This window comes from Myxine glutinosa, chromosome 4 (genome assembly GCF_964187855.1).
Source record: "Myxine glutinosa chromosome 4, kmMyxGlut1.1, whole genome shotgun sequence".
Classification (NCBI taxonomy): domain Eukaryota; kingdom Metazoa; phylum Chordata; class Myxini; order Myxiniformes; family Myxinidae; genus Myxine; species Myxine glutinosa.
Window position 1 is genome coordinate 153279231 of NC_136264.1, and position 25886 is coordinate 153305116.

General features: G+C 42.9%; 1 protein-coding gene across 5 annotated transcripts in view; it reads right to left on the reverse strand.

The window, feature by feature from the left end:
* The window catches only part of REV1 (REV1 DNA directed polymerase), an 83967-nt gene that overhangs the window by 16387 nt on the left and 41694 nt on the right, over positions 1-25886 (reverse strand). For all 5 annotated transcript variants that reach the window (XM_068113865.2, XM_068113868.2, XM_068113866.2 and 2 more), the window contains 7 exons: positions 24950-25104; positions 24455-24574; positions 18279-18499; positions 17193-17365; positions 15697-15799; positions 6700-6883; positions 4352-4494 (listed from right to left, as the gene is read on the reverse strand). In XM_068113865.2, coding sequence (XP_067969966.2) covers positions 4352-4494; positions 6700-6883; positions 15697-15799; positions 17193-17365; positions 18279-18499; positions 24455-24574; positions 24950-25104 — 1099 coding nt within the window. The remainder of the gene's footprint in view (positions 1-4351; positions 4495-6699; positions 6884-15696; positions 15800-17192; positions 17366-18278; positions 18500-24454; positions 24575-24949; positions 25105-25886) is intronic.

The following is a 25886-nucleotide window of genomic DNA, read 5'->3' on the forward strand; positions in this document are numbered from 1 at the left end:
GCCCATCACAAAAAAACAAACAAAAAAACAAACAAATATGGTGATGCGCCATCTTGGTCAGTCCTCTGTCACCCCATTGGGTTCTTACGCCGGCATATTGTTGTGGTCTATTCAAACGTGCCTTGGCTTGGAAACACGATCTACTCTCATGGCCTAATTAAAGTATACAATCAAAATCTTGATTCAGATTTGAGGATTGGATCCCCTACACTAAAGTGACTAAACAAGTATCGAAATCGGGAGTGAAATTTAAAAAATTTAAGACACTAACGATTCTTATAACTGAGTTTATGCATCCCTCCTTCTGCGCTGTCATCTTCTGTCACACCTCTATAGGATAGGGTGCTTTATCAAGTTGCAAAAAATGCTTCAAGTTCAACTTTATTTTCATTTGTCAAAATTACATTATTAGTATTGTAAACAAACAGAATAGGGAGAAACAGCATGAACAAAGCATTAGCGCTTATTCTTCGTCTTCAAAGCATGATGGAGAAACTCAGCTACTAATGAGATTGGCAAAGCATCAACATAAACTATCATTTTATTACTCCCTGAGTTTTTGGAAAATACACTGTCCAGATCTTCTTCAAACTCAATGAGAATTTTTTTCTTTAAACTTGGAAAACATTGCAGGGAAACACTGCTTCTAATAATTCTTCTTCTTCTTCTTCAATTCAGAAAACATTAAGGAGAAACAATTCTTCTGATAATTCTTAGTCTTCTTCAAACTCAGAAAGCGTTAGGGAGAAGCTCAGCCATAGATTACCTGAAGGATTACCCAAATCCTAGTGGCATCTGGTCAAATCTGTTTCTGGTGTTTGTTCCCACTCCATCCCCTCCCTTACCTCAAATGACTACACAGCCGACTCCGCACATGAAAAAGCTGAATGCCTCAACTCTGTGTTTGCCTCAAAACCTTGTGTCCCAAACCCATCTCTCTCTGTTCCCACCTTACCCAGTCGCACCCAGTTGTTCCTGGACTCTGTGTTCTTCTCTCCCGACAAGGTGGACAAGTTTCTGTCAAACCTCGACTCTGATTCTGCAACTGGACCAGACGGCATCAGCCCACGGGTCCTAAAATCCTGCTCTGCCGCTCTTTCACAACCTCTCTCTATTCTCTTCACCCTCTCTTTTACTGAAAGTCATCTGCCATCTGCTTGGAAATCAGCCAACATTACCGCTTAACAGAAAAAAGGTGCGAAAACAGATCCTTGCAACTACAGACCAATCAGCCTGCTCCCAATAATCAGCAAGGTCATGGAATCCATCATCCAGCTTCTGATATTAAATCCTTCCTCTTCTCCAATGACTTGATCTCTGATCATCAATTTGGATTCAGACCAGATCACTCAACTCAGGACATGCTGCTTCCACTGTCTCAACAATGGATGGAGGCCCTCAACGCCAATCAGGAAATCAGAGCTGTTTCTCTTGACATATATCGTGCTTTCGATTGTCTGGAACTCTGCCCTGCTCACCAAACTCTCCTCCTATGGTATCCATGGAAAATCCATGCATGGCTCGTGGACTTCCTCTACTGTTGTAGTCAACGTGTGGCTCCAAATGGAATTCTCTCATCTCCCCTTCCTGTCGAGGCTGGAGTTCCTCAAGGCAGTGTTCTGGGCCATGTGCTTTTTCTAATCTTCATTAATGGTCTCTCTGACTCTCTGGAAAATCCTCTTTATATTTTTGCTGATGAATCCACTCTCTGCTGCTCCATATCTCATCCCTCAGATCGACACGCAGCAGCCTCTTCACTCTCTGCCGACCTGGATAAAATCACAAACTGGTCAAAGTGGAACATGTCTTTCAATCCTGACAAATCTCACTCTCTTACTGTTTCTCTGAAAAGACAGACTGGACAACCCTCCCATTTACTTTCTCAACAATCCTCTCGAAGAAGTTCTGTCACTCAAGCTTTTGGGTCTCACTATCTGCCATGATCTTTCCTGGAAAAACCACATTTCCAAGCTGGCCTCCAAAGCCAGTCACCGACTGGGCATCCTCCATCGTGCAAAGTCCATTCTTGCACCACTGAGCTTCTCACCACATACAAAGCTTTCATCCGCAGATTGATGGAGTGCTGTTCTCCCCTCTGGGCTGGGGCTCCTGCCTCGCATCTAGCTCGGCTTCACGCTGTGGAAGCCGAGGCTTTTAGGATCATTGCTATTTCCCACGATGAAGCCGATTCTGAGGGCCTTTCACTCTCTCACCGCAGGCAGGTTGGCGGCCTTTCTATCTTCTACGGACTCCTCTCTGGCATTGCACCTACTGCTCTGTCTGTGCTGTCCCCCAAATATTCCTGCAGGAAACACAAGGTCTGCCAGTAACCCTTTTCTGGTGAAACTTCCAAAATCAAAACTCTCTGCTCACCTTCACTCTTTCATTCCTCTTTTTTCCCATCTCTGGAACAAACTCCCTCACTCTCTTCAATCCCACTCCTCCCTCCAAGTCTTCAAAACAGCTGTCCCTTTCAGATCCATTTCAGATCTTCCCACTTCCAAAACCTTGATCTTTTCCACCCCCGTTAATCCACCCTAAATCCACCTCCTTCAAATTCCCTCTTTTCTTTCCTGAAATCCCTGTAGTGTCCATCTTGTTTATCCCATGTACCCCACCCCAGCCCTCTCTTTTCCACAGATCACCTGATATCCCTGTTCCCTACTGTTGTTGTGCTTCCCTCTCTCTCTCCCCCTGTTGTCTTGCGCCCCCTTTATTATATGTTATTTGTGTTAGCTCTCATACCAGCCTCGACTACGTAAACAAACAGAAAAAAAAATCTGCTGACTCGAACCAAAATATAATTGGCTTCTTCTTTGTCATCCAACCAACTCATCCACCAAGTTTTGTCATAATCCATCCACAACTCTTTTGAGATACTGTGTTAAATATCGTTTTTGGCCCCATTTCACAATGATGAGCAATCGCTTAAAAAAATTAAATTCTCGTATCCAGATCTGGATCTTCACCAAAATTGAATCAAGTAGTCCTTGTCACACAAGCAACCTGTCCACCAATTTTGTCCGAATCTGTCCACAACTTTTTGATACCCTGTTCGCAGACAGGCAGGAAGACGGGGTGAAAACATAACCTCATCTACCTTCGATGGGGAGATAACAACAACATGCATTTTAAAGGCCATTTTCCCTGCTAGAGCGGGGGTTAGCCTTACGGTCCCCATGACAATCTTCTCCATTTTGCCCTATTTTCTGCATCTCTCCTTGTTAACCCCCTTGCCCGCATTTCTTCTTCGACCATCTTTAGCCAAGTCTTTCTCGGTCTTCCCCGTCTTCTACTTCCTTCTACATTCATTTCCATCACTCTTCTCAACCAGTCACTTTCATCCTTCCTCAACACATGACCAAACCATCTCAACCTGTTCCTCTTCACAGCATCCATCACAGGCTATATTCCCATCATCTTTCGCAATTCATCATTTGTCTTCCTCTCTCTCAACGATACTCCGCACATCCGTCGAACCATTCGCATTTCCACCCTTTCCAACCTTCGTTGCTGCTCTACGTTCATTACCCATGTCTCGCTCCCATAAATCATAACACTTCTCACACATGCAGCATACACCTTTCCCTTCAGCTTCAACGACACTCCCCTCATCATCAGCACGCCACTCAATTCCCGAAACTTCTTCCATGCGATGGGGAGATAACAAGAATAATATCCCCTTAATACTCGTATAACACTCAAATCTAGACAAGGCAAATGCAGAAAGTACATAGGATGAAAGCATAAAAAGGTGGGTGGAGGGGAAGGGTGGTACACTGTCACATCAGGAGTGCTCAACACATCTCTTCACAAAACCTCTGCACCCACTTTGACTTTCTTTTCCAGACCGAAAAACATTTATTCATTTGACATGTCACCCTTGACAAATCTCAGGCATTTGATACAATGAGGGACCTGCTTGCCAAACTAACCACAGTACACCTGTGGAAACACAAGTCTACCTTGATACCTGGCTTTCTGACCTCCTCTACTCGGGCAGCCAACGTGTTGCTATCAACGGAATCCTTTCCACTCCTCTTCGGATGTAGACTGGGATGCCTCAAGGAAGTGTCTTCCCAATCCCTCAAGGCATCCAATGTGGTTCCTCATATACAGTACATTAGGACTAATCCAATGCTCAGGAAACCATCTCTTCCTCTTTGGAGAATACCCCGCAATATGCCGTATTGTACTTTGTCGTAATTATTCTTGAATCATTACTCCGATTAGATGATTTAAACCACATAAGCATTCTTCAAGAAGTATGAAGTAATGATTACAGTTCATGTCACTGATAATGTCCAATTTGTACTGTGTACATTTAAAAAACAGCAGGGTAAAGCAATACCTTTGATGGAACGTCAGTGTTAACACAGAACAAATCAGCAGCATCATTCTTTGTGTCCCACATTGCTGCACAGCCAGAGGTGCTGGGTAGAAGGGGTTTGACCTGCTGCACATTGTGAAGATGGGCAAGGCCAAGGGCGGTTCCTAAAAACAAGAAAAGTACAATCAATAAAACCATGGTGTCATTCTTAAATATAGTGTGCACAAAAATTGAAATCGATCACTTTACAAGGATATACAAGGGACTTTAACACGGGAGAAAGCCATTTGTCCCATCATTCATGCCTGTGCTCAATCAACACCGTATCAATCTAATCTATGAGTTTATCTTTATTCTACTTAATATCACTGGGGAGAGGGGACGGGAAGGAGAATAGCAGAGTGCATGCACCGTTGCACATGTCCGCACACACCAAAGAATAAGGGAGCAGTGAAAGGGATCGCAGGGTGAGGAAGGTACAAACACTGACAGCATCATCACTCTCCGCCGAGACCCAGAACCTACAGCATAAAGTTTCTGCAACAAGCCTGGCCACCTGGATAAAAATGCAAACAAGCAAACAAGTTGAAGATCTCATTTTGACTGACACAAAGCTTCTGTTGATCAATTCAATTCAGAAGTGAACAGAAGCATTGATAGTGTTGAATCGATCATCGAGTAGATTTAAAGCTCTGAATGGCAGTGCAAGCTCGGTGCCAAGAGAACTGATATTTGGCCAAAATGCATTGCGAGTCACTGGATTGTGTTCCGGTTATCGGCTCGATTTAGTCTGCAAGGGCGTACATTTTTGGAGTTGATTGTGAGCGGTGATGAAAGATGAATACACCACCACACTCCACAAGAAAAAAAAAAAAGAGGGCAAGCTTGCAATGGTGGCACCATGAATATCTGGCAATGAAAAAATTCAAAACTCAACACCCTGTGCCAGCATTATGATGGTGTTTGTGTTTTTGGGATATTAAAAAAAATAATTTGTGTACAATATCGAGGCTCGTGTAAGGGCTAACATCAATCACAAAAAAACAAATGGACACACAAAACATACAATAAAGGGAGCAAGAGACAAGATGGGGAGAGAGAGGGAAACACACAAGTACAACAACAGAGAACAGAGACAACGGAAGATCTGTGGGAGGGAGAGGGCTCGGGGGGAGGAGGCATGGGAAGGCGGGGGTGGGAAAGGTATAAAACACATGGACACTGCTAGAACTTCCAGGAAAGAAAGAAGTCCGTATTTAAAAAAAAAAAAAAAAGTGGATCTGGGGTGAATTAACGGGGGTAGGTTTTTTTTTGTTTGTTTTTTTTTTTTTTTGTATACAAGATCGAGGCTCGTGTAAGAGCTAACATTAATCACACAAAAAGTCAAACCGACACATAAAACGGCACGGTTTCGGCATATGGTGAATATTCCGCACATGGTGAATACAAAATATGCAAAGGTTTCCACATGTGGGCTTCCTTGAAGGCAGGAGAATTGTCAATGCTCGAGACCTTTTTCCAGGTGGTGGACAAGCCAGCAAGAAACAGGAAGAGACCTGATAACTTGTCAGATAGTGTCATTCCACTTAATGCTTGCTTGCCCTCTCACAAGGCTACTTTGAGAATAAATACGGGGACGTCTTGCCACCTTACTCGTTACAATTCACAATTTCCACCTTGTGATTTTCATCTGTTTAGTCCTGAGATGAAAGGTTTTTCACAAAACAGGCTGTGAAGAATGATCTGTGTGCAATATGTGAATGTGTGCAACACGGAAGGCATGTGAATACTTCCACTCAGGTAGGACAAATGTATCTAAAGCCATTTCATACCTTGAAAAGTAATGCAAGTATTGCTTAAATTGTAAAGTATATCCAGCATTTTGTAAATATTTTCAAGTGTTTGTGTGTTTGTTTGCGTACTTGTTTGTGTGTTTTTGTGCGTGCGTTATTCTTTCACGACCGAACCATAAGACCTCGAGGCCCCACATTTTGGGTGTATGTACCTCAGAATCTGGGCAAGGTTTTAAGCTGGCACACGTTGGCCTCGACGTCCATTTGGAGGCCACCAAAGGCCGTGATAAAATGCATATTAGGACGTGGGGTCAGGCAGCACCGCTGCCGGCCCACAGACAAAAGGTAACCACAATAAGCCAATAACTCCATAGCTTTTCAATGTCCAATACATCCCGAAACACAGCCGGTAAAAGCTCACCCAGCCGGACAGCGCCGGGTATCCCACCCACTCCCCCCAGGGCAGCACCGGGTAGCCCCTGCTAGTAAGTTATAAACAATAGTCAACATCAAGTTTGAACCACCATCACATTTTGATGCATCTGTCAAATTGCCTACATTTTGAGAAATACATACCATTGCTGCTATTGTCATCCTTGCTAACAGTTTTGCTTTTATCAGTGCTTGGGTTTTGTTGGTATCCACATGACTTGGGAACTCGTGCACTTAACATGTGGATGATGGACGAAGCATTGGCCTGCCTTTTTGGCATCACACCTTTTCCTCCTATAGGAACAAGCTTCTGCATCTGCAGACCAACCTGCACAGTGGGATGGAGAAGGAACAGCGTTGTAAAAAGGGTAGATGGGTGAAATAGTAAAGCAATGAGCACAAAATCTCCTGTTTATGTAAATTCTACATTTGTAACTAACATTTCCTAAATGTCTGCAAACTCTTATTTGTAAGGCAACAAAGATAATCACATTATTTTTGTTCCAGGATTTAGCTGCTTTGTATTGAATGTCAAAAGAGTTTTCTTATTGAGGCTTGAAGTTATTCATAGCTAAGGCTTTTCGTACATGCTAAGGCTTCAGGGGCTTCAGGGAGCACATTTTCCAGGAACACCTTGAGAGCTCCACGGGTTTCCTCGTGGATAAGACCCGAGATGCGAGACCCGAGATGCGAGATCCATATAGATTATAGACCCTAACCCTATGATATATGTTTTATGTGTCGGTTTGTCTTTCTGTGTGATTAATGTTCGCTCTTTCACGAGCCTCGATTCAGTATACAAAAAAAAAAAAAAAAAAAAAAAATGTCCCTTCATAGAATCAAGGTTTTTTTTTGCAAATTCAAAACCAATGCTGATAATACTTGGTAAACTTTTGTCTTAGTTATACATACTTGTATTCGCAGTTACAATTTTACTCATTGTCCTAGACGGTAAGACAATAGTTGGAGATGACTTTGTTTTCCAGACCTTTTCAGTTAATCCTCACTCTGTCCCTTTCTATACTGTATACTAGCGTGACTCGGCGCGCTCCGCGCGCCTCACCACTGGTCGTTTCAGAGGGATAGGCATTTTTGACCATTTCGGTGTCTTTTGGGTCTTTTGTGTCTTCATGGTGTTTTTGGTCTTCAGGGCCATTTAGGTCTTCAGGCTCTTTTGGATCCTCTGGGCCTTTAAGGGTATTTTGGGTCTTTGGGGTGTTTTAGGGTCTGTTGGGTCTTTGGTGTCTTCAGGGGCTTTTGTGTCTTAAGGGTCTTTTGTTTCCTCTGGATCTTTGGGGGTATTTTTGGGGCATTTTGGGTCTAAATGGTCTTTAAGAGTCTTTGGGGTCTTCAGGGTGTGTTGTGTCTTGTGGGTCTACATGGTCTTTTAGGTCTTAGGGGTGTTTTGGGTCTTTGGGGTATTTTGGGTCTTCAAGGTGTTTTGGGTCTTCAGGGTGTTTTGGGTCTTTGGGGTGTTTTGGGTCTTCTGGGTGTTTTGGGCGTTTTGGGTGTTTGGGGTCGTTTTGGGTCTTCGGTGCGTTTTAGGTCTTCGGGGCGTTTTGGGTCTTCGGGGTGTTTTGGGTCTCGGGGGGTTTTGCGTCTTCGGGGTCTTTTGGGTTTTTGGGTATTCAGGGTCTTTTTGAGCCTCAAGGCCTCAAAGGGTATTTTGGGTCTTTGGGGTGTTTTGGGTCTTCAGGGGTCTTGGTGGTCTGAAGGGTCTGGGGGGAAATTAAAGGGTCGTCAAAGGTCTGAGGGGTCTCAGTCTTAACGTAATTAAGAGGGTTAATTAAGAGGGTGTTAATTTTATTTGAAGAAGAAGACGTTTTCGTTGCATATAGACATAGCGACATAACGACATAACCATATACGTTTGCTCTATTATAATAAGATACTGAATCCATCTGTGCACACATTGTATAGTGAAGAATTGCAACAGATTTATTTCTTCTTCTAAATAACACAATAAGAAGAAAAAAAGCTTGTATTTATAGTTTTCAAAACCTTTCAAAAAGGTTTCTGCGTCTTTAATCCCCCAGAGTGGAAGGTTTTTCACTTGGGTCTCAAATATCACATGTTCTCCTATGGTTAGCAATCAAAATACTCTTGAACTTTATTTACAACTGAAGTATTACTCTCAAAGCCAAGTCAAGGGAAGTTCTTAAATGTGGAGAAAAATGAAAATAAAATCAAAATAATGCGAAGAAAGGTAAGCCAAAATAAATATTAAAACGAGATGGTATTCTTAGAATACTTACCGTGCGCAGTCAACTTGGTACGAGCCACCTCTTCTGTTTTTGACAGACTACGTGAGCGATTACATTATAAATTTATATTCTCTAATATAATTGTTGCATAGATCACACTCAATAAATTTCAAAATGATCAGATCAAGTGTTGTCCCTGTCAAATTATGACATCATAATTACGACACCAATGACGTCATCGTTAACAACACCTATTCCCCATGCGGAGTTCTTTACAATGAGCCACGTTTCAATTTTTTTCCATGGAGCGGTTTTGGAGATAGAGGTGCAATGTTTTTCGGTTCTTCCAAGATGGCGCCTGCACCACGTGACCTATTACATCATAATTATCATTAAAATATTCTACAGGAGGAGGTGCTCCTATGGTACAAATTTCGTATCCGTCAGACCAACAGTTGCAGAGAAAAAAAAAATTCATACTGATCGGATGAAGCGCGATACTTGTCGAATTATGACGTCATAACGAAGGCACCGATGACATCATCATAAACATATCTTATTCCCCATGGGGAGTACTTGAAAATGAGCCTTGTTTCAACTTTTTCCATTGAGTGGTTTGGCAGATATAGAGGTATAACGTTTTCCAAAATGGCGTCCATACCACGTGACAAATGACGTCATAATTAGGAATAACAAGCGTTACGCCTAGGTCCCACGTCGGTGAAGTGATGCGAGTTGACAAAGTGGAAGACAGACGTAAGGCGGCCATCTTGGATTTTGACGTGGCGACCCAATTTTAAACAGCCTTCTTGCTTGTGCCTAGATACACCCACACACCAGATTATAAGTTGGTACTTCGCTTATTTTTCAAGATATTTCGCTCACAAGGTTCAGACATATATATGGTGGCGGCCATCTTGGATTTTGACGTGGCGACCCAATTTTCAATAGCGTTCTTCCTTATGCCGAGATACACCCACACACCAAATTAGAAGTTGGTACTTCGCTTATTTTTCAAGATATTCATCTCACAAAGTTCAAACATACATGGCGGCGGCCATCTTGGATTTTGACGTGGCGACCCAATTTTCAATAGCATTCTTCCTTGTGCCTAGATACACCCACACACCAGATTAGAAGTTGGTACTTCGCTTATTTTTCAAGATATTCAGCTCACAAGGTTCAGACATACATGGCAACAGACATACATGGCGGCGGCCATCTTGGATTTTGACGTGGGTTGCACCCACACACCAAATTCGAATGCGGTCCTTCGCTTATGCATGCACGCACGCACGGGAAAACCATAGTCCCCCTTTCGCTCCGCTGTGCGACGGGGGACAAAAATGCAGACACATACGTACGCACGCCTTACGTACGCACCCGAATGACTAACCCTGCTTTCCGCTTCGAGATTGCAGGGCAACTAAAACGGTAATCTTCGACGTCGCGACGTTGACCGATATGTCTCCGCCCACATTATGACATCTTTATACATACTTATACTAAGCTTGATTTAAATCCCTTTCGCTGTTCTCAAATATCACTTTTTTTTTTATCTGACATGCCCTCTGACCTTTGTTGCCAAAACCTCATTAGTTCATCTTTTCATCATAATATATACAAGTTCAATTTAGTTCCCTTCAGCCATTATGTTATCGCGGTAAAAAAAAACTATTACAGTTACTGACCTTTGACCTCTTGATGCAGAAATCGAATCAGTTAACCTTTGCATAATAATATATACTTATACCAAGTTTGGTAAAACAAAACAAGACCGAAAGTCTAACAGCGACGTAGCCGGGCTTGTAAAATATTATAAACCACAAACACACATGATTAGCTTTTTTAACAGTCGCTAATGGTGTTTACCACATTAAACAAATAAATTTGGAGGAATCCCAACATCCGTGAGGTAAGTTTTAATTACAGAACTGAGGGAAGATATACTGTAATCTATATACCCCACAAGGGTTGGGGGTGTGCTCATTTACCAAGCAGCTAGCTAGCGCTTGCCAAGCCAGCTGTTCCATCACGGTTTTGAATGGAGTGTTTGCTCGAATGCTTAAACCACTTGGCGATCTCTCCACAAGAAACTTGGTCAATGAACACACACCCAATGTTCTTTCGACCCGACCATAGATCGACTGTAATCTATATACCCCAAAGAGGATTTACCCTTCCTGCAGCTCCCGTATTGAGCGGGTGAAGGTCTACTTGTAAATTAAAATGTTGGTCGGTGGAGTTAGCTGTCGTAATGACATCATATACGTAATGACGTAATGGACACAAAACTGCCGCTACTTTAATATGTAGAAGATGATATATTTTAACTTCCAGTAAGTTTTCAGTCACTACGAAGGGATTAGTGTTACGATTATATTTACTATAATATTAACGTTACATTATCATTATTGCGAAATTGATATTACTATCAAAAAACCGAGGATAATTCCTTACTTCCTCGGTTATCAATATTAGTTCCGAACACCACTCATCATTGATCATGAACCATACACCGCTTCAATCCATTAACTTTCCATTCATGACATTGGGATTAAAGTGTTATGGTCATATTTACTATACTAGGGCATGCCCGTACTATATATATAGGACGTGCCCGTAAGTGCGTGATGTTACCGTACAATGAATGTATCGTCCCGACGCCGCAGCTCGGATGGCGCTGCAGTTAATCGGGCCCCCAAATTCCTCATCGACGATAACTAAACAATATATTATATGAATCGCACCGTACATACCTCCTTCTAGATCTTGTTCTTGTCTTGATATACTCACTCAGGCTCACTCTATCACGACTGAGTCCTCCCAGCTCCTCCAAATGGCGCCCGCTAGCCGCTACGTAAGTCCGGAAGTGACGTCCTCATTTGACTGTCCGGAAGTTCGCAAATCGCAGTTACGATGAATCGCAAATTAGTTTTAATTAGTTTTATAATTAGTTTTAAAACATAGTTTAACGGCAACATAGTTTGCCGACGGGAAATAAATGAATACGCTCTCAAATGTGCCATCCGAGGCAGAGTCTGTTCGCCACGTTCGGCACACGTGATAGCTCGCTGCTCTCTGATTGGTTGAATCGTTTTTTGGACATAGCTCGGTAACTACTTCTGCGATTAATTTAAAACCTTGAAAAGGCACATCCTTGGGTCCCCAGCAATATACCTGGCAAGTTTCAAGTATATCGGACCGGTAGTTGTCGAGAAACAGCGGTCACAGACATACAAACAAACAAACAAACGTACAAACAAACATACACACAGAGATTAGTGGAATTATAGATAGATTATCTATATAATAATACCGTAAGGACTCGACTTTGTTATCCCTTTTACGCCGCACCCAGTGACCCGATGCCCACGGCACTAATGCATTTTCCATCTACGAACCGCGCTCTTTGTTTATCACGTACAGCCATACTCGAAAAATCTGAATTCGCCGACTTTGGGACCCAAAAGTATCCGATTAACGGCCGATACGACGCCATCTTACGACACCATCGTATTGGCGTCTGCTGGGCCAAGGCGATGCGAGCCGTCCGCTGATTGGACAGTCGGGTGGTGTGAAGCAAATGGTCTTTATCGTCATTTTAATAAAGTTAAATGGAGTGACGTTTTGGAAACGTTTTTTGAAGTTTGAAGTTTTTTCGAATCGAAGTGAAGAAGTTTTTGAAGTTTTGATTTTGGAAACGTTAAATGGAGAAACAGTTTCACAGGAAGAGAATGCGATGCGATGAAGAAGAATCCATCTTTATTTTATTTTTTTGAACCACATTGAAGCTCCACGAAGTCAAGAATGTGAAACTACGTGAATGTAATAAAATAAAAATGTACATAAACGACACAGTTCTATGAAACAGTTTCACAGGAAGAGAATGCGATGCGATGCGATGCGATGAAGAAGAATCCATCTATTCCGCCATTTGTGCCGGTGTCATCGATCACGGTGTACGCTAACCTCATCAGGTGGGTTTACCATAATTTCTTCCATATACTGTGATAACAACGAAGTGAAACCGATCAGCAGCCCATCAGTATCTGCTCTATTCACGGTGCTTAAGTTAATCCTTCAAATCATTTAAAAACAACCCAACGTTGACGAAGCATGGCATACGAGGCCCGTTCAAAAAGTTCACGGAACGACGTACTCTCAAAGGTCTGAGGCCAAAATGTTTGTTTTTTTCCCCCCTTACACAACGGAAACAACAACTGGATAGGTAGGGCCGAGGCCTACGCCTACGTTTCGCTCCTGCATCTGCCACTGTTCATGATTATCAAAGTAGGCTTTACCCTGTTCACGATAAGGTAGAAATCAGTGAGGTGTATACGAAGAGATAAAAGGATGGCATTGACTTCGAGACGGCACGTGATAGTTGGCTGCGGCTGGCTGATGCCACGTTTTTTTTTTCTAAGTGCCATGGATGCTGATGGACATAATAAAGGTATCGGCTGATCTCTCATCGTAATATTACCCGATGGAAATGAACTGTTTCTTTGTTTGTCATTTCCTGTGCAATAATGTCAAATTGATAAGTCAGACATCCTTTTCTATTGACAGCTGCTCTCCTTTTCGATGGCATCGTCTATTGATATGCATGTTCTTCTTTCATATAATTTTACACATTCACAATCAGTATTTCAACTCTTGCAGACATTGGAAAGGAAGTTGACTCACAGGCCAACTCTCTGGCTCAATCACAGGCCGACGCACAGGCGATGTAATTGTGAGTAGCATTTTTGCACAAGTGAAAATTGAAAATACACGTTTTTGGTATGTGGCTATGTTATTTAGTGTTTGTTTTGTCTCTAACAATATAAAATACAAAGTCAGGAGGTGACACTTTATACGCAGTGTAAGTTGGATTCTACAAAGTGTCGCCTTTTTCTTGATTTTGTTCACACAAATCCAACCCACACCATATAGTCTCATAAAAAATGGCCAGAGTGGTGCTATGCCGATTCCTATTACGAATCCATTCATTTTTCAAAAGTATATCGTAGCGTTGTCATTTAAGTAGATTGCAATAAATACGTTGTTCATATACGCACTCTTCATTCTCATCTTTCTTCCTAACTCTTACTCGGACAAGCAAATCCCCTATGCCATCCATATTGGTACACTCTATCCATACACCACATCCTCCCTTCCGTGGATGTTCCACGGGTTTCGGCTAGTTATTATTATTACGAAAACTGTACTACTGAAACGATACACTATTGTATAAAGAAACCTGGGCTTAATTTGTCGGAAGTAGTCCGAAGGTGAAGCATAAGGCCGAAGGCCTATACGTACTGTATTGTTGGAAGAGCCGTAACGTCTATGCTTGCGATATGTGATGGTCATTTTAACAATCGGTTTGTTTGCGTTTCACACCAAATGAAAAACGAAAAGGTAGAGCATGGCGATTGTGATATATGACAGGTTCGACAATATGTTCGGCTTGAACGAAATTGGAATCAAAATGGCTGTGTGGGGAGTCAGCCGCCACACCACCGTAATGACATCAGACGTAATCACATCACCTTGTCATGTGATGAGATACTCAGCTCTGATTAGTATACGTTTGAGGGGACATACATACATACATACATACATACATACATACATACATACATACATACATACACTGTTCTAGACTGATTAGCCCTATGGGCTACGCCGTAAAAAGAAACCCATCACTGGTTCACAAGTTAGCTCAGTAACAGATTTTTTGGCCAAGAGGACCTCTGACCTTTAACTTATTGACCCTTCAGCCATTCTTAAATTATCACGGTAACAAAATAATTGTAACTTATGATTCTTCACCATTGAAAGATGGGGCTAAAAACGATATATAGCACGATATTTCAAAAAGTTGTGGACGAGTTCTGACAAATCGAGGTGGAGGAGTTGGTTTGGTGATGAGAACAAGCCAATTAGATTTTGTTTCAGGTCCGGATCCAGATCCGGCCTATCAGTGGGATAAAAAACGTAAACTGTTTAGCCTCGCGGAGGTATGCTCTCTACCGAGTGCCGCTCTAGTTACCTCCACCACCAAAGGTGGACGGAGGTTATGCTTTCACCCGTCTGTCTGTCTGTTTGTGAACAAGATATCTCTAAAAGTTGTAGAGAGATTCGGACTAAATTTGGCAGAGAGGTAGCGTATCTGACAAGGACGAAATGATTACATTTTGGTGAAGATCTGGATCCGGATCAGGCTACTAGAATTTTTAAAGTGATTCTTCACCATTGGGAGATAGGGCCAAGAACGATACATGGCAGGATATATCAAAAAGTTGTGGACGAATTTGGACGAAACTTAGTAGACAGGTTGTGGGTGTGTGACAAGGACTAATCGGTTAAATTTTGGTGAAGATATGAATATGGATTCGGATATGGGAATTATTTAATTTTTTTAGTTACTTGAGGGGAGGGGGCAAATTGGGAAAGGAGGGGGCAAATGAAGTAGCTCCACCCTCCATTGTGTAACCCTTAGTACTCCTGTCAAGTTTGGTTGACATTGGATAAGTAACGACTGAATGTATCACGGGCAGACAGACAGACATCAAATTGCAAATTTTGGAATAATTAAATGAACAATCCATTATTTTTCATAAAAATAGTAATTCAAATTAACTGCAAGCTTCCAGGTTATCTGACCTGTTATTCAAAAAAAATACTTTCTGTTTGACATAAAGCATTAATAAATATAGTGCGTTTTCTTGCATTGTGGAGACAAAGTTAAAATACACACTTCATACAAGAAGTGGGGGTGGGGAGGTTCAGTACATAATTGATGTCCCAGAAATTATTGATGAAAAATAATATAGTACAAAAACAATCAACTGAAATGTAAATGTCTGACTTTCATACACTTGTTGCAAGCTTCAAGCCCATCTACCCATCCCTTCTTTTCTCTCCCCAATCCAATGCCAAAACTTACCCCTCTGATGTCAGTAATTGATAAGGCCAGCTTCTGTAGAAGCCTCCAAGCTGTGCTTCCAATCGTGGCTGCATCTGAAGTTTCTTCAAGCAGGAAGATGCTCCTAAAAACAGATGTTTTGACGAAGTTGATTTTGCAGAGCATTTCTGCAAAATGGTCTAAAAACAAAACTGGCAGGCATGTGATTAGATTTTCTTATATTGTGTAAATGTGGCTGGAGATAATTTTCAAGCAACAGGATTTATGATGCAAATCAAATGACCAATGCAATTGAAAATTTCAAATTTATCAAGTTCACAACAAATAACATTCCCAGGATGAAATAAAGGCACATAGGAGTGCAGTATAATTATGAGTGACTGCGCACTTTCACATGCCCGATTATGTGACTACCATAGTGTGACTACCTCCTCCACTTCCCTCCCCCTCCCACCTCACCCAGCCCACAAAAATCAAGCTATCCAGGTACATCAAGTTTTTGGACATCACCAAATGTGAATACACTACTCCATTTGTCAGATTTTGCTTAAATAAACAGGTAAGTGCATTTTGAAAGTTGTACAATCCAAACAAATTATTATATAATTGAAAATGTTCTCGAGTATTGACTGAATGACTATCAAGCTTATAACCTCAATGCATCTTAAATATTATATCATTTTTTATTATGGTAATATGGAAAGTCCTAACTGTGAAACAAACACAAGGAAGCCAATAATATATTTAAAATAACAGTGATAGCAATGAAAACTAGAACTTCACTCGTAGAGCGCATCTAGACTCACCTCGCGAGTTCATTCTGAACAAAAATACCATCTTTAACTCAGCACGTTACTATTATGGCCCATATACCCATATCAGCCATGCACTTATTATGTCACATCGTTTTTTGGCATGGGATATGTATGTCATGTATTTCATTCCTCCCTCACATCGGGTCATAAATCAGATATATGAAGTTTCAGATTTTTCAGATAACGCTTTCAATTCAACCAATTATGGCTGGAATACCACTTCACAGATGATCTCATCGTTATCACTCTATATACCCCATGGGGAGTTCATGGCATATGCCAAGTTTCCATTTTTTTCGTTGAGCGGTTTCAGAGAAAATGGTCCAATTATTTTCCTTTAATCCAATATGGCTGCCATATTATATGACCTATGACATCAGAGTTGGCAATAAAATATTCTCCATGGGGAGTCCCTCCTTTGTTTAAAGTTTCACAGCGATCGGTCAAGTGGTTGCAGAGAAAAACATTTTTAAAGCAAAAATATATAGATTGAGACACACAGACAGACAGACAGAGACACACACACACACACACACACACACACACACACACACACACACACACACACACACACACACACACACACACACACACACACACACACACACATACACACACACAGGCATTGCAATATCCCTGCATCCCATTCAGGGTGAGACTATTGATACTGATGAAAAAAATACTGGTAGAAGAGTAATGAACCTGGAAAGGTGATCGCATATTCCATGGCCTAAAAACTTTGTACTTTCTGTTGGTGCTCCTGCCTTGCGCATCATCAACTTCAGCGTGAGCCGATGCCCACGGAATCCTGCTGCCTCAAGTCGCACAGCAAGTTCACTTGAAAGACTTCTCACAAATGCCTCAGCATCTTCAGCCTGGAGAACAGAGGACACATTTTCACAATATCACTAACCTACATATCTCCAACGTATAGCTACATAGTTTCAAGCACCAGTTCTGGCTTTTGGTCCACCTTAAGTGTCGAGGAGTAATGAATCAATGCAATTACATAAATGACAAATCAATAACTTACTCTGATACGATTACTCTTGTTACATCTGCAATCTGATTCCTGAACAACTCTTTTTTTTTTGGAAAGAGGAAAGAAAAAAAAAGGGTCAAGACAGGAAAAAGGCAAAACCACCTTCCAGAGGCTGTTCTACCTCACTCTTCCCGCCATGGCTTCAAGCAAGCAGTGCAGTGCCATTTCTTGTCATCCCCAATCCTGTCTCATGATCTTTATTACCCCCATTAACCTTTCCCAACACTACCATCCAACTTGCCACTTTCAGTGTTTCCTCAACGCCTCCCTTTTCTCTTATCCTGTTCATTGATTCCCTTGATGTGTGTCCTACTGTCAGTTATACCTTGCTCTTACATGAGCCTCACTCCTGAAAGTGAACAAAGAAAACAAAAACAAAACACAAGTGTGTTGAAACTGGTTATGACTGTCTGCCCCGTTCTGGAAATTGTGTTGTGGATAGAAATGTTCCTTTCACACCAAGTTCCTAACTTTTTTGTGTCTTTCCCTCATTATTCTCTCTTCCACTTTGACGGGCCTGACCCATTTCAATGGTGCTGTCACTGTTTCTTTCAAGAACTACGTCACCCACATTTTTTAATTCCACATAAACTGCTATTAACAGCCAGACAAATGACAGGCAAAACATTCCTCTACACAACCACCTAATGTTCAAATTACTTATCAGTCAATTTGCAATGACACCTACAAAAAGCTTGTAGAAAGTAAGAATACAATGTTCCATAAGTGTTTTTTCACCTTCTCACCTGTTTGAACCTGATGCCATAGTTGACTTCAGCTGACACCGACTTGCGTTGCTTTTCAGGTTGTAGGGCTCGGTCATCCTGACCGCGGCAGGCACTGTGCAGGTTGCGTCCCGTGCGTGGCCCAAACTCATGCCGCAGCCGATCAAGCGGTAGTGCTGCCAACTGCCCACAAGTTTCTGCACCCAGTGCATGCAACCGTATTGCCATGGATTGGCCGACACCTGCATACACAAACATCAATCAATTCACAATGCTCAAATCAATGAAAGCGTATGTTTCACAAGCATCACAGTCCGGGACTTCAACCTTGTGACCAAAAACAGAACTATGGTAAATTGTGCAATGATGGTGATAATGATAATCAATTTGGGTTCAAGTTATACTTTTGTGAGAGTAGAAGGAAATCAGGAGGCTCCATGAGCTTTGCAATTTAACTAACAGTAGAATCATAACAACTTTTATGATAACAAAGCAAAATAAAAATACTACTCAAGAAAAAAAAACAACAAGCAATTAAATAAACGTATAATGGGAATAACAGACAAAAATCGATCAAAATGATTGAATTTTTCCCCATTGGAATTCCTAAATTACCTCAGCCACCAAAGATGGACGGAGGTTATGTTTTCACCCTTGTTTGTTTGTCTGTGAGCAGAATATCTCAAAGCGTTATGGACGGGTTTGGACAAAACGTGGTGGAGAGGTTGTGTGTGTGGCAAGGACGAAATTAATAGATTTTGGTGAAGATCCCAATCCGGATACTACAATCAGTGATCCTTCAACACTGAGAGATGCATAGCATGACATCTCAAAAAGTTATGCGTGGATTCTGACGAAACATAGTGATTGAGTTGGGTAGGTGACAAGAACAAGCCGATACACTTTTGGTTCGAGTCCGAATTTTCATCTGGCCTATCAGTGCGATACAAAATGTAAACGGTTTAGCCTGGTGGAGGGAGGAATGTGCTCAACGGAGTGTCGTTATCTTACTATAATTCACCAAATTCAGCCAATGGAGTATCTTCTCTTCTAGACTTGGTTATGACTAACTTCCCTGCTAATGTCTGCTGCTCTTCTTCTGCTCCAATCGGTTCTTCTGATCATGTGCTTGTCAAAGTGGACATCTCTCTGGCCATTCTCAGAGAGCCTCCTCAGCGTCGACGAGTCTGGCATTTCACTCAGGCCGACTGGGACGGTCTTCAAGCAGCCATCAATCGTCTGGATTGGTCTCCCATCTCCACTGCCTCTGACATCAATTCTTCCTGGGAATTCTTCCAAAGCAAACTGATCTCTCTCATGCACAGATTTATCCCATCTCGCCTTCAGTTGTCTTACCCTTCCTCCCGTCCATGGTACACCGAATCTTGTGGTGAGGCAGTTGCCCTGAAACAACTTGCCTTTGCCTCTTGGAAGGCTAATCCAAATGAAGGAAATCTCAGTTCCTTCCACCAAGCTCGGAACAAGTGTGTGTCTACCCTCAGGAGTGCCAGGAAGCACTATCTCTCCTCACTCAAGAATGAACTCTCAAACCTGTCTCCTTCCTCCAAATCCTGGTGGCGTCTGGTCAAATCCGTTTCTGGTGCTTGTTCCCCCTCCATCCCCTCCCTTACCTCAAATGGCCACACAGTTGACATCGCACGTGACAAAGCCGAATGCCTCAACTCTGTGTTTGCCTCAAAATCCTTAGTCCCAAACCCATCTCTCTCTGTTCCCACCTTTCCCAGTCGAACCAAACTGCTCCTGGACTCTGTGACCTTCTCTCCTGACAAGGTGGAGGAGTTTTTGTCAAACCTCGACTCTGATTCTGCAACTGGACCAGATGGCATCAGCCCACGGGTCCTAAAATCCTGCTCTGCCGCTCTATCTCACCCTCTCTCTGTTCTTTTCACCCTATCTTTTGCTCAAAGTCATCTGCCAGCATCCTGGAAATCAGCAAACATTACCGCTTTACACAAAAAGGTGCAAAAACAGATCCTTGCAACTACAGACCAATCAGCCTGCTCCCAATTATCAGCAAAGTCATGGAATCCATCATTGCTTCGGATATGAAATCTTTCCTCTTCTCCAATGGCTTGATCTCTGATCATCAATTTGGTTTCAGACCAGGTCACTCTACTCTGGACATGCTGCTTCTGCTGTCTCAACAATGGATGGAGGTCCTCAATGCCAAACAGGAAATCAGAGCTGTCTCCCTTGACATATCACGTGCCTTCGATACGGTCTGGCACCCAGCTCTGCTCACCAAACTCTCCTCCTATGGTATCCATGGAAATCTCCATGCATGGCTTGCGGACTTCCTCTCTGGTCGTAGTCAACGTGTGGCCCTGAATGGATTTCTCTCATCTCCCCTTCCCGTTCAGGCTGGAGTTCTCCAAGGCAGTGTGCTGGGCCCTGTGCTTTTTCTGGTCTTTATCAATGATCTCTCCGACTCTCTGGAAAATCCTCTGTATCTCTTTGCTGATGACTCCACTCTCTGCCGCTCCATTCCTCTTCCCTCAGATCGGCAGTCTGCAGCCTCCTCACTCTCTGAAGACCTGGACAAAATCACAGACTGGTCAAACATGTGGAACATGTCTTTCAATCCTGACAAATCTCACACTCTTACTATGTCTCTCCGAAAAGATCGACTGGACAACCCTCCCATCTACTTTCTCAACAATCCTCTCCAAGAAGTTCTGTCGCTCAAGCTTTTGGGTCTCACCATCTGCCATGATCTTTCTTGGGAAAACCACATTTCCAAGCTGGCCTCCAAAGCCAGTCGCCGACTGGGCATCCTCCATCGTGCGAAGTCCTTCCTAGGCACACCTGAGCTCCTCACCACATACAAGGCTTTCATCCGCAGCTCAATGGAATATTGTTCTCCCCTATGGGCTGGTGCTCCTGCCTCACACCTGGCTCGGCTTCACTCTGTTGAATCCAAAGCTTTCAGAATCATTGGAATCTCCCGCGATGAAGCTATCTCTGAGGGCCTTTCACTCACTCACCGCAGGCAGGTAGGTGGTCTTTCTGTCTTCTACCGACTCCTCTCCGGCCTTGCTCCCCCAGCTCTCTCTGTGCTCTGTCCCCCAAATATTCCTACAGGTCGCACAAGATCTGCCAGCCACCCTCTGATGGTTAAACTGCCGAAATCTCGGCTCTCTGCTCACCTTCACTCTTTCATTCCTCTTTTCTCCCGCCTCTGGAACAAACTCCCACACTCACTTCAATCACACTCCTCCCTCCAGGTCTTCAAAACAGCTGTTCACCACCATCTCTTATCTTCCCCCATCCAAAACCTTGATCTTTTCTACCCCCACTAATTCACCCCAGATCCACCTTGTTTGAAATTCCAACTTCTTTCCTGGAAGTCTTGGCAGTGTCCATATGTTTTATACCTCTCCCACCCCCCCCCCCCCCTTCCCATGCCTTCCCCCCAAAGCCCTCTCCCTCCCACAGTTCTCTCGATGTCTCCATGTCTCTCGGTCCCTGCTCTCAAATGTTGTGTTTGTGTCCTTCCCCCTCTCTCCCCAACTTGTCTACCGCTCCCGATGTTATTTGTTTTGTGTGTCTGTTTGTCTTTCTGTGTGATTAATGTTCGCTCTTTCACGAGCCTCGATCTTGTATACAAAAAAAAATTAAAAAAAATGTCCGTCTGTCCGTTCGAAGGTACCACAAAAACGGCTCAACCGATCGCAACGGCATTTTAGGTGAGTATTCCTGTGGTTGTGGTTGTTGTTGTTGTTGTTGTTGTTTGTTTGTTGATCAAATGATCTTGGGTTCGGAGCCAATTTGGATTTTTGGAAATAAAAACAAAATTAATGGAGAGATTGAGTACCAGTTCACTGGTAATTCCCTGTTTGTCGTTAAAGGCGGCAAAAAGGGTTGGCGTCAGGAAGGGCATCCGGCCGTAAAACATTGCTTCAAAAAGGGGACCGAAAAACAACAACAACCACAGTCGAATGATCTTGGGTTCGGAGCCAATTTGGATTTTTGGAAATAAAAACAAAATTAATGGAGAGATTGAGTACCAGTTCACTGGTAATTCCCTGCTTGTCGTTAAAGGCGGCAAAAAGGGTTGGCGTCAGGAAGGGCATCCGGCCGTAAAACATTGCTTCAAAAAGGGGACCGAAAAACAACAACAACCACAGTTCCCGAAAAAGGCCAACCCCCGCTTGCGGGGAAAAATGGCCTCTAAAGGTGGTTTTATTCCTTGTACCCCTGGGAGTAAAACAGGCTATATTGTTTTTCCAATTTTTACAAACACGATGGAATAATATTTACCGGTATGAACAGTGATGTGGCTTTTGTTGAAATTCTACAAATACTGTTTATGCTACGTACCATGAGAGAGTAGATCGACTCCTGACGAACTCTTCCTATATAAACGTGCGGCTCCGAAGTAACATGGCAGCGTGTGCAAAGCAACTGAGAAACAGGTGTAGGGGCCGCTTCCGTGTTACAGATTCGGCGCGCACTCTTCACACGTAAACGTGCGACTGAGAAAGATGTGCAGCGGCCGCTTCAGTTTTGCAGAATTCAATCTTTTTTCAAAATGGGCGCCATGTACTGTTTAGATTTTAATGATTTGCGTGTGATATGATTCAACGGATGTACATATGAATCGATTAAAATTTTTAAAAGCCTTCAATGTCTGATATTTTGCCTTTTCATTTGGGCTTCCCAATTGAAGCCCTGCCCATAGGGCGGGTTAGTAGTTCTAATACACACTCTCACAATGTCTCTCCAAAAAGACCATCTGGAAAACCCTCCCATCTACATTCTCAACAATCCTCTCGAAGAAGTTGTGCCACTCAAGCTTTTGGGTCTCACTATCTGCCATGATCTTTCCTGGGAAAACCACATTTCCAAGCTGGCCTCCAAAGCCAGTCGCCGACTGGGCATTCTCCATCATGCAAAGTCCTTTCTTGGCACAATTGAGCTCCTCACCACATACAAAGCTTTCATCCGCAGCTTGATGGAGTACTGTTCTCCCCTCTGGGCTGGTGCTCCTGCCTCACGCTGTAGAAACCAATGCATTCAGAATCATGGAATCTCCCGCAATGAAGCCGATTCTGAGGGCCTTTCACACTCTCACCGCAGGCAGGTTGGTGGTCTTTCTATCTTCCACCAAATACTCTTTGGCCTAGCTCCCCCTGCTCTGTATGCGCTCTGTCCCCCAAATATTCCTGCAGGACGCACAAGTTGCAACTGCCTGCAACTCTCTCTCGTCAGCAACCCTATTCTGGTGAAACTGCCCAAATCAACACTCTCTGCTCACCTTCACTCTTTCATTCCTCTTTTCTCCCACCTCTGGAACAAACTCCCACACTCTCTTCAATCCCACTCCTCCCTCCAGGTCTTTAAAACAGCTGTTCACCACCATCTCTTCCCCCATCCAAAACCTTGATCTTTCTACCCCCGTTAATATACCCCAAATCCACATTTTTCAAATTCCGTTTTATTTCCTGAAAGCCCTAGTGTTGTCCATTTTGTTAAAATGTTTTTTTTTTGTTAACATATTTGCAAGGACGGTTTGTTAAAACTGCATCAGAAGTGTAAAGGTTAAATGTTGTTGTATGGGAAGGTTTGAGACGTGATAACAGAAACTTCTGAATAATATAATCAGACTACCAGATGCTTCTCACGGTATGGCAAGATAGGTGAGCAACCCTGAGCTTAGTTTTAAGGTCAAATAAAATTGAGTTGGATTAAAATCTCCTTATCTATACCATGCTGTTTTGCAAAAATAATTAGCTGTGTAATTCAAAACCTGCAAGCAAGATCTACCAACATCCCCCTTCATCACTCACATCTGCCCTTAGAATCCAGCAAGGGGTTGGATACAGGCACGACTCACCAGCGGAATGTTCTTGCTAAGTGCAAGCAACAAATGGTCATCTCCACTTATACAATTCCAACTCGATATCGGTAGAAGGAACAAGGTAGGAGGAAAAGAGGTGGACTGCGGTTGAGGTGAGAGGATTGTGTGAAGGAGGATATCAGTAATGTGGGGGTGGTTGGAGAGTGGAGAGATTTGGCTGAGGACAGAGGGAAGTGGAGGAGTATCGTGGTCAAGGCAGGGCAGGAACGAGGTGCCGTTTAACCTCACCCCTTATAAAGGGAGTAACTTGGGTTAAAGCGAGAAAGCTGACAATGGTAATGTTATGTAAAACCAATGTCAGTGTAAGCATGTTTACCTGGTAGACAGGTGACTGGTTCATTCTGCAGAAACTCCATCGCCTTCATCGCCCGGAGATGGACAAACCCATCAGGCTTGGCTTTGCGAGTGGCAATTTTTGCAAGGAGAATATTTGGACCTTAAAAGGGCAGTTCAGTTTACAAACTCGTTGTATTCCAATGAACAAAATCGAAGCAAAATTTTTATAATATGAGAAGACGGTAGTAAAATATCACAATGCAATGGGGGAGTACATATCAAATGCACTAAGCAAGTGTTAAAAAAAAAAAATTAAACACACACACTGCGCACACACACACACACACACACACACACACACACACACACACACACACACACACACACACACACACACACACACACACACACACACACCTCGTCATTGGAATATTGGAACATTTGTTGTAGTTTTTACACTGAAAATGTAGCCACGACAACAACTCAAATATCATCAGTACTTTTTGTACTTGTGTTTTACAATATTTAATCTTACCCATGCCCACAGATGCTGCACAGCCAGTTTGTGCCATAATCTCCGCACGCACTTGCTGTGCCAGCTCCTCTGGCAAAGCTTCCGTCTCGTTCAGCACTTCTGTGGCATCCACCAAGGCCTCATCACAGCTCACTGCTTCAATCTCTTTTGTGAAGCTGCAAATGGCAAACACGCACTTTGGAAGCCCGCATATATATGTGCAATCCATGCTTTTCAGAAAAAGAAAAAAAAACCGCATCGCCGCATCAATTCTGGAACTTTGGTCTGACCAGAGACCAGCAATATATTTTTTTCGGCCTAACTATGAACAAAAAGTAGGAAAAACATTTTTTTTTAAACAGGAAATTTGTTTACTGCCATCAGAAGATTGCAATCATGTCGCAGTACTTCAGTCTTTGTTGCAGTAAGGAGTTAACATAGTGACGTCAATGTTTCACCAATTGATATCAGATGGTGGAAAGAATTTATACTTTAACACTAAATCGACCTTTCACTTACATGCGGCAAATATAGTTATGAATTTTGGGGTAGAGTGATATATAGATTCAGGTAGATCTGTATAGGTAGATGCTCCGATGATCGGGGGTAGGAAGAACCATTTCGATGTACATAAGTAGGAACCTGTTCAGCCCGGATGTCGGATGAAGCTTGTATATTTGTGGTAATTCGATGATGGCCTTGTGCTAATTATTGTCGGGATTATGCTAATTCCCCTGTGTGTGAGACCTTGTGATTTATCCTTCGGCCCTTATGGCACTACACATAGACACTCGGCAGGCCCATTAGCACCACATACACTAATTAAATCCCCCCCCCTCCCCCCCCCCCCCCCCACAATAAAACTCACTGGAAGTGCAGGCAGGAAGCGCCCATGCATTGCGCCAACATGGCGATAAAACATTGTTCAGGCCGGCTGAGGCCATGCCCACCTCGCAAC